This window comes from Antedon mediterranea, chromosome 9 (assembly GCF_964355755.1).
Source record: "Antedon mediterranea chromosome 9, ecAntMedi1.1, whole genome shotgun sequence".
In the NCBI taxonomy this organism is placed as follows: domain Eukaryota; kingdom Metazoa; phylum Echinodermata; class Crinoidea; order Comatulida; family Antedonidae; genus Antedon; species Antedon mediterranea.
The window spans coordinates 1,349,326-1,364,073 of NC_092678.1; the positions used below are offsets into that span (position 1 = coordinate 1,349,326).

Below are 14,748 nucleotides of genomic sequence, written 5' to 3' on the forward strand. Positions count from 1 at the left end.
TAAGATTCTATGGTTTTTGACGGTCATAATGATAGTATAATTTAGTCGTATGGTTATTCTGGATTTAAGACACTCAAGTGTTTAACCAATATATCAACAAAAAATAATTATACAGTACATATTTTTCATTCGAATAATCCCGTGTTGTAGTAAAGTTAGAATTTTAAGTGAAAAAAATGTGAACTCCTACACTGAGATTAGATAGATTGCATAGCATAAGTATGGTCAAGTAAAGCTATATACAACGCGTGCAACATTTTAGTTGAGGGACACAACAAAATCTTTCAGGTAAAATGTATCTGTGTTTATTTCTGTTTGACGTTCTTCTTAGAGTTTACGTGTATACGTTTGTGTGCGTTCATCTTAGTGTTTACATGTAACGTATAGGCGTTCTCCCTAGCGTTTGCTTATCTCTAGACGTTACGTATCAATCAAGTTTCTTAGCGTTAACGTACAAGTCACATACGTTCTGAGTGTTTACGCTAGATGTTTGCCTTAGCATTTTCATATTCCTAGTCGGTTTTTTGCATTTACTTCTCAAAAGACGTTATCCTTAACGTTTACATTTTGTAATTACTTAGACGTTCTTAGTGTTTATATATCGATCTTATTAGCGTTTACGTATCGTTATTATCAACGTTTACGTATCGTAATTATCAGCATGTACGTATCGTTCCTATCAGCGTTACGTATCGTTCTTATTAGCGTTTACGTATCGATCTTATTAGCGTTTACGTATTGTTCTTATCAACGTTAACGTATCGTAATTATCAGCATGTACGTATCGTTCCTATCAGCGTTTACGTATCGTTCTTATTAGCGTTTACGTATCGTTCTTATTAGCGTTTACGCATCGTTCTTATTAGCGTTTACGTTTCGTTCTTATTAGCGTTTACGTATCGTTCATATTAGCGTTTACAGTACGTCATCGTTCGTATTAGCGTTTACGTATCGTTCTTATTAGCGTTTACGTATCTCTAGATAATTTTCTCAACACTTTGAACTTGGTACATTATTGTTTTAAATTTAATTAGTCATTTAAATTCTGAAAAAATGAAAAGCATATGCGATATTGATGTTAAAATGTCGATAGTATAATTATTGTTACCAAAATAATTTCAAATTAAACTTACTAAGGTTACCCCAGGGTGTGTAGACTTTAGATACGGCACATGAATATGGCAGCATCAATTATTATTAGCAAGCAAACCTGTTTATGCAACTCTTGTTCTGTAAATAGGTTACCTTATTGCTTGCAAATTAGTTAGAATAAATCGAACATTTACATTATGCTTTTTAGCTATATAATGCTGTCAGGTAAAACATTGGTAACATTAGAAATAACGGAAATTCTACACCGAATCTATGTAGGGCCTACAGTATCTCACTAACTACACTCGATTACTCATTCGGTGTAATAGAACTGTCGTAAATATAGTGAACCCCCTCCTTCGGGACACCCCATTAAGGGGGAAACTTTAATAAAGGGAAATATGTTAACACTATAACTGGGTATGCCTACATCCCTATTAAGGGGGAAACTTTAATAAAGGGAAATATGTTAACACTATAACTGGGTATGCCTACATCCCTATTAAGGGGGAAACTTTAATAAAGGGAAATATGTTAACACTATAACTGGGTATGCCTACATCCCTATTAAGGGGGAAACTTTAATAAAGGGAAATATGTTAACACTATAACTGGGTATGCCTACATCCCTATTAAGGGGGAAACTTTAATAAAGGGAAATATGTTAACACTATAACTGGGTATGCCTACATCCCTATTAAGGGGGAAACTTTAATAAAGGGAAATATGTTAACACTATAACTGGGTATGCCTACATCCCTATTAAGGGGGAAACTTTAATAAAGGGAAATATGTTAACACTATAACTGGGTATGCCTACATCCCTATTAAGGGGGAAACTTTAATAAAGGGAAATATGTTAACACTATAACTGGGTATGCCTACATCCCTATTAAGGGGGAAACTTTAATAAAGGGAAATATGTTAACACTATAACTGGGTATGCCTACATCCCTATTAAGGGGGAAACTTTAATAAAGGGAAATACTTTAATAAAGGGAAATATGTTAACACTATAACTGGGTATGCCTACATCCCTATTAAGGGGGAAACTTTAATAAAGGGAAATATGTTAACACTATAACTGGGTATGCCTACATCCCTATTAAGGGGGAAACTTTAATAAAGGGAAATATGTTAACACTATAACTGGGTATGCCTACATCCCTATTAAGGGGGAAACTTTAATAAAGGGAAATATGTTAACACTATAACTGGGTATGCCTACATCCCTATTAAGGGGGAAACTTTAATAAAGGGAAATATGTTAACACTATAACTGGGTATGCCTACATCCCTATTAAGGGGGAAACTTTAATAAAGGGAAATATGTTAACACTATAACTGGGTATGCCTACATCCCTATTAAGGGGGAAACTTTAATCAAGGGAAATATGTTAACACTATAACTGGGTATGCCTACATCCCTATTAAGGGGGAAACTTTAATAAAGGGAAATATGTTAACACTATAACTGGGTATGCCTACATCCCTATTAAGGGGGAAACTTTAATAAAGGGAAATATGTTAACACTATAACTGGGTATGCCTACATCCCTATTAAGGGGGAAACTTTAATAAAGGGAAATATGTTAACACTATAACTGGGTATGCCTACATCCCTATTAAGGGGGAAACTTTAATAAAGGGAAATATGTTAACACTATAACTGGGTATGCCTACATCCCTATTAAGGAGGCACTTTGTTGGGTCCCGAAGCTGTAAATAGTACGCCCGTCTACTGGTTTCATTCAGTAGTAAATATTCAACAACATGAGCTAAGCTTGGTTCCCACCATGACGCAAGGCAACTGACGTAAACGCAACGCAAACGAGTTGACCAATGGCAGGGGACAGTTCAAATAATCCATCGCTTGTGATTGGTTAAATTGTCAGAAGTGAACCAATTCTATGAAAAATACGTCAATCGTGTTGTTGTTCGTCGTCCAAGTGTCAACAATATTCTTTCTTAATGTTTGTCTTCAGTGATCGAACTAAACGATGCCTTTGGCTTGCTTCTATATGTGATTGAATGTGTACAGAATAACGCAATTAATTTGCCCGTTTCTCATTCTCTTCAGAATGAATAATGTAAAACATAATTCAATGGTGTATATCTTTAAGTTATATAAGGTTTATTTTTAAAATTATTAAAAGCCAGGTGCATGCAAAACAATTATACATTCCAATAATTGTCGATCTTCAGTTTCCGTTATAACTTGGTTAAGATTTGTTATTATTATTGATAGGTTGATAGGAATACGATTTTTTTTTCACGCCGCTTTTTTTAGGCAGTTATATTCAAGAGAAGCATTGGGAAACAGTTACCATGCGGTAGCTTATAGTTTACTACGGCTGGAAAATGAGTATTCGGAATATCCAACTGGGCATGCGCATACTCCAAAGCACGTCTGGGAATAGAGAGTCTATGAAAACGTTTGCTGATATATTGAGATGCATGTAGACGGTAGTTATCGTGAGATAAGCGGCGTTTTTTGTAAGAAATATTTCTTTTTAAAATAAACATGGGATGAAGGACAGTTTAAATTAAACAGTAAATCTCTATTCGTTTGTACACAAATGTTTAAAATAGAGAGACATTTTTTTATTTTAAAAATATGTGGTAACTTTAATTTTGGTGTTTTTTTTTTAATTCAATTGCAGATTTTCATTTTCTGAATTTGGCGACTTTTTAAAAAACTTTTTTCAATTGTATAGAGAATGACTAAATATGGTAATCAGATTGAACTATCTAACTACAGAAAACAAAGGTTTTTAAAGATATTTGCTCAATTCTGTATGACCATTTTAGAAGAAATTCATGTTGTTTCGTAATGATTTCTGTTACACATTTTGAATTTATGTACATTGTATTCAAAAATTATACCTGAAATTCATGCCTGAAGGTGAACTTTAAACAGAAACTTATTTAATTATATCCAACCCGTTTGTCTCAGATAGCTAGCATCTGGATATATATTGATCGTCATAATAATTCACCCTGAAAGGAAGAAACACGTGAAACACTGCCTGTGTACATGCGTATACAAAATTAAAACGCAAATAAAAATTGATTACGATAGTTTTACAAAAGTTGCCCGGAAAATGCAATGAATAGTATAATTTTAAATTTGACCTGTATAATAATAGTTGACCTTTTCTCCCGTATTAATATTGATTAATTATTGAGACCTTAGAGGGTCGTGTAAGGGTGACTGCATTAATAATAGAAGATTGAGACCTTAGGGGGTCGTGTAAGGGTGACTGCATTAATAATAAAAGTCATTTTTCAATATTGACCTTGGCAACATAAAATAATAATGTAATACACCTCAGTGAATATATAGACTAATTTCTTATACAATTATGTTATGTAAATATTACACCCATACTTTATATCATATGCGAGTTGTTTTAATGAATAATTAAAATAAGTAAATTGTATTTGAATAAGATTAAGCTCTTATTTATACGCGTCATTGATTTTTATGATATGATATTTCGCCGATTTTCCGCAGTGCTACTGTATCTGTATATGTGTCTTAGACAGATTCTGTGATACAGTGTCATATATATCACAAATAACGTCTGTATCGTGGCTATAAACCTAAACATAATACAGGTGTCAAATGTGATACGTGTAACACTGAATGCATATTTGCTTCACCGAATATAAAAATGCCGTATGTGGAAATATATTGCAGCGAATCGGGTGTATAATTATTCTTAAGTAAAAACGTAATTGACGCATACGTAACAATTAACGTTATTTCAACGCACACGCCAGTTGGTTCTCGAATTCCTGTTTCACGTGGTTATATCCCAGGTTACAATGATTTAATAATGCATAAAAATTATAAATTAGAAACCACGTAATTATGTTTTCTCACTCTTTGTATTTGATCGCGAAAATAAATGACTTAGTATTAATTTTGTAACCTTTGCTTCTTATAAGAAATGCAAACGGATCGTTTTTAGTCAGTCAGTGTGTCTGTCTATCTTTGTTTGTCTCTCACGTATCAGCACAATCCAATTATCCAGTGATATAGGTCTTATCTTCGAAATAGTTGGCCCGTCCCCATCTAGTTTGGTGTTTAGGCCTACTACCTACAGTATTTCGTTAAGCTTGGTTTCCCACTTGGACGTAGCTCAACGACGTAGATTGACCAATCACAACTGACAATGTTGTTCCACCGCGTCGTGATTGGTCAAATATTGGTTGTGGCGCGCCTACGTCATTGCATTGCGTCCAAGTGATAACCAAACTGGATGAATACGTGTTTAGTTATATGCAAAGAGCGGGATAACACAATTTCTTGAAAAAGTGAATCTTCTTGGATATTCATTTGGTATTCTTAAGTGAATGTAAAGCTCTGTCTACACTATCAAATTAGTTTGACAAAAAAAGTGTGATGTGCCCAAATATGATAGTGATAAGCCAAATAGGGTAGTAATATGACATCACCATCTCCATATATGGGCACATCACATTTTTTGTCACATAAAGTTTGATAGTTCAGACAAAGCTTAATGCGTTTATTACTTGATAACATTAATTGATATCAACAAGTTCAGAGGACTTTTGCCGTCAGTGTAAACAAGAATGAAGTAGTTTAGGAACCTGTGATAAATTTACTTGATGACGTTTCTACCGTTTTTATATCGTGTTATGTACACGCCAGCTGCAGTTACAGATACTTAATAATAATCTATTCATTTGTGTAAACAAGTTTTGCATCCGTTGTACAGTAGTGGATGGGTTATATCTAAATCTAAAATCAATTAAGTTTGTTGACAGTTCATTTATAAATAATTGATATCATACGGTATCATTAGGTCAAAGAAGTCAGATATGTACTTAATACCAGTTAGAGTAAACAATTTTTACTAGTAGTATCTAATTCGGGGTGAATCGACAGTGACGTCACAACTCATTCTCTTTCGCATTTTAGTCCATCATTCTTGATAAATATAATTTAACCATTCACCAGTCTAACCCCAAGTAATGTTCCCAAAGCGAATTGTTTTTACATGAAAACACACGTATGTATAATTGCAGGCAGAATGCACAATCGTTCTGCTGTGTATACGCCTATTATCAATAGAATTGTCCGACTACCCAAGATAGTAGAAATAGTCTCCTGTATTCTGCAGGCGCATTAGCCATTCGCTTAACTTTGGTTGGTGCCCCACCTTATCGCTCGACTACTTAACATTGGATTCCGATGGAGATAGCATTTTTTTCATATGCCCTGTAGACATGCTATCTGTGAAGCATAGATACGGCAGAAGGCCTACGATTAATTAAATGGCAACTTCCCTATAAAAGAAACGAACGATATGGGCATGTTTTAATACTACTACAGACACCCCTTAAGCACTAAGTCCCGAAGTTGTCCTCTTAATAAATAGGAGTCTGCTGTATTTATAACCAATGTAAAATAGACGTAAATGCACGGTTTTCAATGTTTATTAAAGTCTCGGAAACCGCACGATGGGTTAAAATGATATTTTACGTGTGCATTATGAAGGCATAAATAGTTTGTAATTGTTTTCTTTCCATCAACGTAAGATATTGGTAACGTATTTTTGAAATAGGCCTATTACGACTACAACGGTTGTAGACCGTTGTAATAATTTTAACTTTTTTTTTCTCTTTGGTGGGTGTGTCCCACTATAAATGTTCAATTATTCTGGTCCTCAAGTTTAACTGGAAACTGAAGAAATTCGGATTAGGCCCTTCGCGGACCGTACCCACGACAGCCAGCAGTACAGCGCCTACCAGATGAGGATACTGGGAGACGATCCCCTACTCTTTTCGAATAGTGTACCAAGTTCTTTAACGTGTACTGCAGTAGGCCTACACGGGACCAACGGCTTTACATCCCATCCGAATGCATAGAATATAAATAAAATAATGTTAGTAATAACTAACTAATACTCTTGTTATATTCTCATTATATTTATTTTCTCATTTATAATTTTTGCAAGCCTTCTTCAAAAATTGATGTTCCTTCAATTGCATTATTTATTCGTTATAAAAATCGTTGGTTACACTTTCTTATATAATAAAACCAATAGTACAATAATAGTACACTTTCACATTCATTACTGTGTTTCTTAATTCTATATATGTAATTTCATATAACTGTTTACTCTTTATTTAAGACATTTTCATGCAACGTTTGTTTGCTAAGCATACCGAAGAAGAAGCCTAGTGCAGATAGTCGGAAGTATTGACTTGTAATTGTAAAATCTGAATATATTTAGCACGGACCTCGCAAAATCTACATTATTTCAATAGGGAGTGGGTAGTGTACAAATTACATCATCAATCACTACTTCGACGTACTGTTCATAACATTCCGATAAAATAAATAATTTAATTACTCCACTTAGTAATAATCCCAACAACGGGGGCGCAATAAGCTGCTTGGATTTGTTTTTATCACCTGCTCACATCCTAATAACTCGTCTTAAACTGTTATTCATTGTTTCCTTCTATTTACTATATCAATAATAAGAAAAACTACAACAGATCGGACAATACTATGATATTCACTCCACATCTTCAACTTTCAATAAATGTGAAGAATTATTTTCGTTAACTTAAGGCCAATACAGTACTATCAATTACTTTGTGTACTAATTTCGGATTATGGTTTGACAACACTCAAAGATCAGCTATGATACCTATTTGCTATTTTTTTTGGTAGTTATCGCGTTTCATAGTACGGGTATAGAAAGCAAATCGGGAAAGAGTGCACATAAAATGCCATGTGAATCTTCACACGCCTTTAGAGCACATTTTAACTAACCGTGCATTATAGTATAATGATTTAACGATGATTATGACGTATTTCTTTTCTTACAGCAATAAAAGAGATCAGCAACATGGAGGATATAAATAATTCGTCTGAAGCCAACTCTACAGCATACGATTTAGGTAAAATATTCTGCTTTTAAATTTCTTCCTTTCAGTTCATAAATTAATTTGTACCATTGCACTCATAAACATTCATTATTTAGTTTAGTATATTGCCTTTAAATCATTTAATAACAGACAGTTGTAATAATTGCCGCCGTCATATCTGTACTATCAAATAAAATCAATACAAATAGTTTAGTACTGTGTGTATGTGATAAAAAGGGCTATTAAAACCCTATTAAAATGTTTATATTCGGACATAAAATATCTGTTTTATTGCATCAAAGTACTATAGGCCTGCTTACTGCTTATAACTTTTATATCAATTCAATTTAGAAGAAAATTAGGTACTAAAACCAGGGAAGAGTGAAAAACTATCAAACATATAAATATTTACAAAAATATAATACTAGTGACAGTGAATAATGAGTAAAGCTCTGTCTCCAAAATCAAACTTTTTGTCACATAAAGTTTGATAGTGTAGACAAGGCTTAACAATGAAAGATAGAATTATCTATAGAGTTCCTATTCGAACGTATTGTTAATGTTATATTAATAACCGTTGTATCGACATAAAGATAGGCCTGCTCTATCTCCTACACTAACCATGGATAAACACGCCGTTCGCAGAAACCTTCGAATTGAAGTGCTTGGATGATTATTATCATATTAGAACAGTGTGTTTCCACGAAACATGTTTGTTACACATTGATTGATCACTTTATTTAAAAAAAAATCAATATATAAATCAAACAACAATACAAAACGGAAAATCACATTAATTAGGATTTTCTCCAATTTAGTTAAGAGATTTGAAGATCGTAACAGATAGTTCGTATAGTACACCTAACAAGATCAAAACTCTTATTCTAAATGTCTGTCTACACTATCAAACTAGTTTGACAAAAAAAGTGTGATATGCCTAAATATGGTGGTGATATGACATCATCATGTCCATATGGGCATAACTCGCCCAGACATACACGCTAGGTATCCAAGCCGTTAAGTCAGAGATACCGTCTGCCATTTTAAAAACTTTTTTTTCTAGATATTTCTAGTTCTTTTTCTATCAGATGAACGAGAAGAAGAGAAACGTCTAGTATCTTCAATTTAAAGTTCAATGTGTCATAAATCATTATGCAAATAATATCATATTTTGAAATTACATATTTAGGTATTAGATATTTTAACATCTGTCGTACACCTGGTCGTAATAATTCCAAAAGGTCAAATGACATAAATATCATCATAGATGTCATATTGATAGCAGACGATTGCATTAATTGATCTCTAGGGACAGCACAGTATATTATATTACAGTTATTACTATAGTTTTGTATCGCTAACTATAATAATTATTAATACTGTATTGATATGAATATTAAGGCTAAGGGAGTGGGTAGAAGAGAAGTGTGCTGAATGAAAAGGTCCGCCTCTGACAAGTATCAAAATGCACACGTTCAATGTCCAAACCATGCCAGTCTATGACTCTGTGAGGTGAGGAGGGGTGGACGCCGAATGTTCTGTAGTTATGATTGGTCTATAGATAGTAAATAAAGTAACGAACTTAAAATACATTTTTTATTTGATTGCCTTTTGTTTTTTTTTTATATAAAGCTCTGTCTACACTATCAAACTTTATGTGACAAAAAAGTTTGATGTGCCCAACTATTGTAGTGATATGCCCACATAGTAGTGATATGACATCATCATTTCCATATATAGGCACAACACATTTTTTTGTCACATAAAGTTTGATAGTGTGGACGGAGCTTAAGAAACAACCCAGCTTATTAGTAATTACCAAACCTTCTGTTAGTAGTATACAATACTAAACACTGTAGTTGCTTCTCCTTCGCTCATTAATTTTTTATAATTACGTTCAATTATATTTTGCAGAAGATTTCGAAGAAGACGGGCTACTAGAGTTTCATATATGGCTGATTTGTTTAAGTGCCAGTCTTGTACTATGTATTATTTTTGTTTATTCTGCTTTTGAGAAACGAAAACAAAAAAGGTAAAAAAAGAAATGCGCGGTGCATTGATTAACTTCGCTTATCTTTAAAGGTCAAAATGTTTATGTTTAGTTAGTCTAAGAAGAGTGTTGATAATGTGATTGACAAGTAATAAGGGAATTACCCTATGTGTTTTTTTTTAATCTCAAAATGGTATATTTAAACTAATGTAACATGTAACGCCTGTATCGTTATTTTACAAGTTAGGGCCTATGATACACGCGGCACATGTGTAACACATAATATGCTGTATCACAGAATGTGTCTATGATACTGTATAGATACAGTACCAAGAATTGACTGCAAAGTCTGGTTTACATAATGAATCGAGAGTTTTGTTTGTGTGTTTCGTGAGATAATTGTGATTACCATTACATTAGTCAGCAGCCGCATAATGTATTCCTCGACAAATAATAGGAATTAGAAGTCAAATTGCGATTAAAATAAAATGCTACTTTACTTAGCTGATTTTTGGTATAGTCTTAATTTAATCAGTATCTAGGCAAATTTCGTGATATAGTATCCTATGTGTTTTACATGTAACTCATCATAATCGTAGAGCCAAATATTAACCTAAATCCTAAACATTCCATGTTACATCACATGTGATACACGTCAGACGCTGTATTAAGGAATTTGGCTATGATACTTGTAGAGATACAGCACTGGTGACATGGGAATGATGTAGATCAAATTAGTTGTATATCACATGATAAAAATCCACCGTATTTGATTCTGATATTTAATATGAAACGGTTAATTATTGAGGTGTCAGTAGGCTGATGCAGAGAACACTTATTGCTGACAAATTTCATCACAAGGTCTCTTGTGATACGTTTTCTTGTTTGTGAAGGACTAGATCTTGTCACATCATTTATTAAATTCATATAATTATAATTATTGTTATTATGCTTTACAAAAATACGTCAAAATTCCATTTTATTCCTTAATATGCGACAGTAGTTAGAGCCGATGATGGCCTACTCGTCTATCAATTCTTAAGGCAAATTCGGGTACGCGTTTTTTGCAGCCAAAGTCCATGATAATAATGCAATACTGTAATGTACACCCGATTCTGCAGATGTCACTAGATAGATTTTAACTGACTATCGCAAGTCACCAGATGTCATTATATAGATTCTAACTGATTATCGCAAGTCACTAGATGTCACTAGATAGATTCTAATTGACTATCGCAAGTCACTAGATAGATTCTAACTGACTATTGCAATTCGCAAGTCCCCAGATGTCACTAGATAGATTCTAACTGACTATCGCAAGTCACTAGATGTAACTAGATAGATTCTAACTGACAATCGCAAGTCACTAGATAGATTCTAACAGACTATCGCTAATCACTGGATGTCACTAGATAGATTCTAACTGACTATCGAAAGTTATCTCAAATGTATTAAATACTTAACATACAAATCACAATGCTACACACGAATGCACGTCATTTTATGTACCAAGGCACGAATATTTTTTTTCTATGATCTAATCTCCGTGAGAGGTTTTACATGTTATGCCTAAAGAAGTCAAGAAGAATAGGTGTGCGAAACCCCTGAAACAGAATTCAATCTTAACATTATTATGAAAAATGCATGAAAAGTAAGATATGTATACGACAGTACATAATCGTAAAACTGCTCTTAGAATTTTGGCTCCATTTAAATGTATTATTCAAGATACATACAGAATTATTTTATTAGCATTGAATAAACGTTTTATCTTTTAAGCTTTGTCTACACTATCAAACTTTTTATGTGACAAAAAAATGTTATGTGCCCATATATGGACATGATGATGTCATATCACTACCATATTTAGGCACATCACATTTTTTTTTGTAAAACTAGTTTGGTAGTATAGAAAAAAGCTTTATTTATGTGTTTTTACAGAAAGCAAGGAAAAGAGCAGCATTTTATTTTACAATCTAAACACTATGCACACGAAGTAGCCGGAGTTAGAAGAACTTTAATGGTAAGTTTGTGTGTTTTTCTACACTTCTAGCTTCGACAAAAATAATGGAGCAACATTGTCGCAACCGAGTCGATGATGAAGGTTGCTCTACTTAGCCCTATCAATGTTCACTGATAAGAAGGAAAAGAAATAATTCCTACTTAAATAGTGCATGACACCTTCATAGTACTGTATCTCGAAAAATTAATTACTAACAGATTCGATCTCGAATTCGAAGCTAGTTCGATTTGTAAAAATGTCAACAATGTAGTACCAGGCACTCCAGAAGATTGAGTACACCGTAGGCCTAATATTTTAGTTAATAGTTTTAAAATAAGAAGTTGCTTTATCTGTTGGCAACAATTAATTTTGTAATTTAATATTTTGAAAGCTGTACTTTATTATTATAAGACATCGATTTCCAGGTTTGTTTTTTGTTTTCAGGAGTGTTATAATATGCCTCGTATAAAAGCTAGGCCAGAGGATGTGCCAAAATGCGACAACGAATTCCCGGAGAGATCACGCCTGAGCAGTGACGAGGACTTCATTGATTCTCTGTCTGGATCTCGGGAGTCTTTTCTTCATCCTAAATGGGAGTCGAGGGCGCCATCAATAAAAGTTACTATTGCGGAAACGACGTTAGAACGATTAAATGAAAATGATGAAGAGGTTTGTTTCTTTTGCCGCATTTTTTATTTCATGGACGATGAACCGATTCTCGGCACTGTACAATTATGGATACCTAGTACTGTATCATAGGCTAATTCAATGATACAGCATCACATGTCAGCCTATATCAGCATACTGTATTACATGATTTGCCTATTTATGTGAGAATAGGTCGGATGACAGTCAAACCTATTTTAATTGCACATAACTTGGATGACGTAAGAGAATCCCGTCCCGCAAGTTAGTTGACCAATCACGACACAATAGATCATCCGTCGAACTGTCGTGATTGGTCCTTGCGTTGCGTCCAAGTAAAAACCAGGCTTAATAGTGGCGCATTGGTGTTTCGTTATTTAACAAACAATTTTTTTGTTATTTTTTAGGATATATCTGACCACGATTCATTTGGAAAATGGACACCGTCTTATACGCAACATATTCACTCGAAAAGGAAAGCGCCACCGTCACGTAAAGTTTCATCGAGTGAAATAAAAACGTCTGCCTTAGGAAAGCGTTTTAATAGCGTCGGTCGACGCATTTGTACTAGCTCAGCGTTTCTTAACCTCTACCGCCAAAAACGAAATACAACTAGTGCTGCTGCTGCGGAAGGCCCGTCGAGTGCTGATCCAACGATAAATGCAATTGCAACGAAGGTTGATGAAACGGCAGCCACATCCGTGGAACAAACTTGTACAGATCCTAGCAGTTCTATTGAAACGGCTGTTGATTTTAACGGACAAACAGACGAAACTGGTGTTATAGAACATGATGTTATTTTGAATGTATGACACAGTACCGCGAACTAGACATTATAACAAAATGTTTAAACTTACATTTGGTGGATAACATATTTGCAACTTACATTTTGGTTATAAGGACAAATATATAAAACATTGTTTTAGAGCTTGGTTCCCACTAGGACGTTACGCAACGCAAGCGAGTTGACCAATCCCAAGCGACAGTTCGAATAACCCATCGCTTTTGATTGGTCAATCGCTTGTATTGCGCTTACGTCATTGTGTTACGTCCTAGTTGGAACCAAGCTCAGGAAGAGGAAATTCACGTGGAACATTGTTTGGTGCCGAAGTTGTCTACAATGGGTATGCTTTTTTGGTTTTTGTTTAAATGATATATGGAATGTTTTAATCAGGGTATGTTACATACAATGCATTTGTCAGTGTGTTCATTATTGTTGACTGCGATGCGGCCTTCTAAATAATAAAATTTTACTGAATTTCTTTGCTAAAACCTTTTATATAAGACTTGTATAGCAATAACATTGCTAGTTAATTTTCGTATTGTTGTACATACTAACAAGATATATTTTGCTAACTGAATCACAAATGTTGTAAAATGATGATAACGTTAAATTATGCAAAGATAAGCCGTTTTGTGTACCAAGTTCGTATTTAACTAACCCATTCCAAAAATTATAAAATTTGTTAAACGTAATGTTTTATTGAAACAGTTCATAAAGCATCTCTTCTACCTGACGTAAACAATGTTCTGATCGAACACAGTTGTTAGATCTGGAATCAATGCTTTTGCCATTTAATATACAGTAGTATTTGGGACACCACCTCTGTTCATAGGACACTTTCTCATAAAACAACGAGAAGTAATATGTGTTTAACACTTAAACTCTGTCTACACTATCAAACTAGTTTGATGTGCCCAAATACGATACTGATATGACATCATCATGCCCATATTACATGAACACAACATTTGTTTGTCACATTACGTTTGATAGTGTAGGCAGAGCCAAGTACAAAACTTATTAAAGGGGTGGAGACCTTCGTTTGGTCCCGAATGTGTCCCATTAATAGAGGTTGAACTGTCAATTCACATTTGTTAAAGTTTAATTTGCATAATACAATTTACAAATTGGTATAGGCCTTTTATTTTTCAATTATCTAAATTCTATATCGACACATTTTTACGATAATTAAAAGAACGGTTGGAATGTCAACATTGATAAACGTTGTTGTTAATAAAAGTCTTTTAAAATATCCAGTGTTTATTATTGTTTTTTATGGTGGAAAATGTTGTATATTCTAGTATGCGTTCACATGGATGATGA

The 14,748-nt window shown here is 33.8% G+C and overlaps 1 protein-coding gene across 1 annotated transcript in view; it reads left to right on the top strand.

Annotated features, from left to right (window-relative positions):
• Positions 1-14,644, top strand: part of LOC140059229 (uncharacterized) — a 34,338-nt gene extending 19,694 nt beyond the window's left edge. The window contains exons 4-8 of the mRNA XM_072105097.1: positions 7,966-8,037; positions 9,919-10,036; positions 11,936-12,017; positions 12,441-12,665; positions 13,049-14,644. Coding sequence (XP_071961198.1) covers positions 7,966-8,037; positions 9,919-10,036; positions 11,936-12,017; positions 12,441-12,665; positions 13,049-13,453 — 902 coding nt within the window. The 3' untranslated portion in view covers positions 13,454-14,644. The remainder of the gene's footprint in view (positions 1-7,965; positions 8,038-9,918; positions 10,037-11,935; positions 12,018-12,440; positions 12,666-13,048) is intronic.
• The last annotated feature ends 104 nt before the right edge of the window (positions 14,645-14,748 follow it).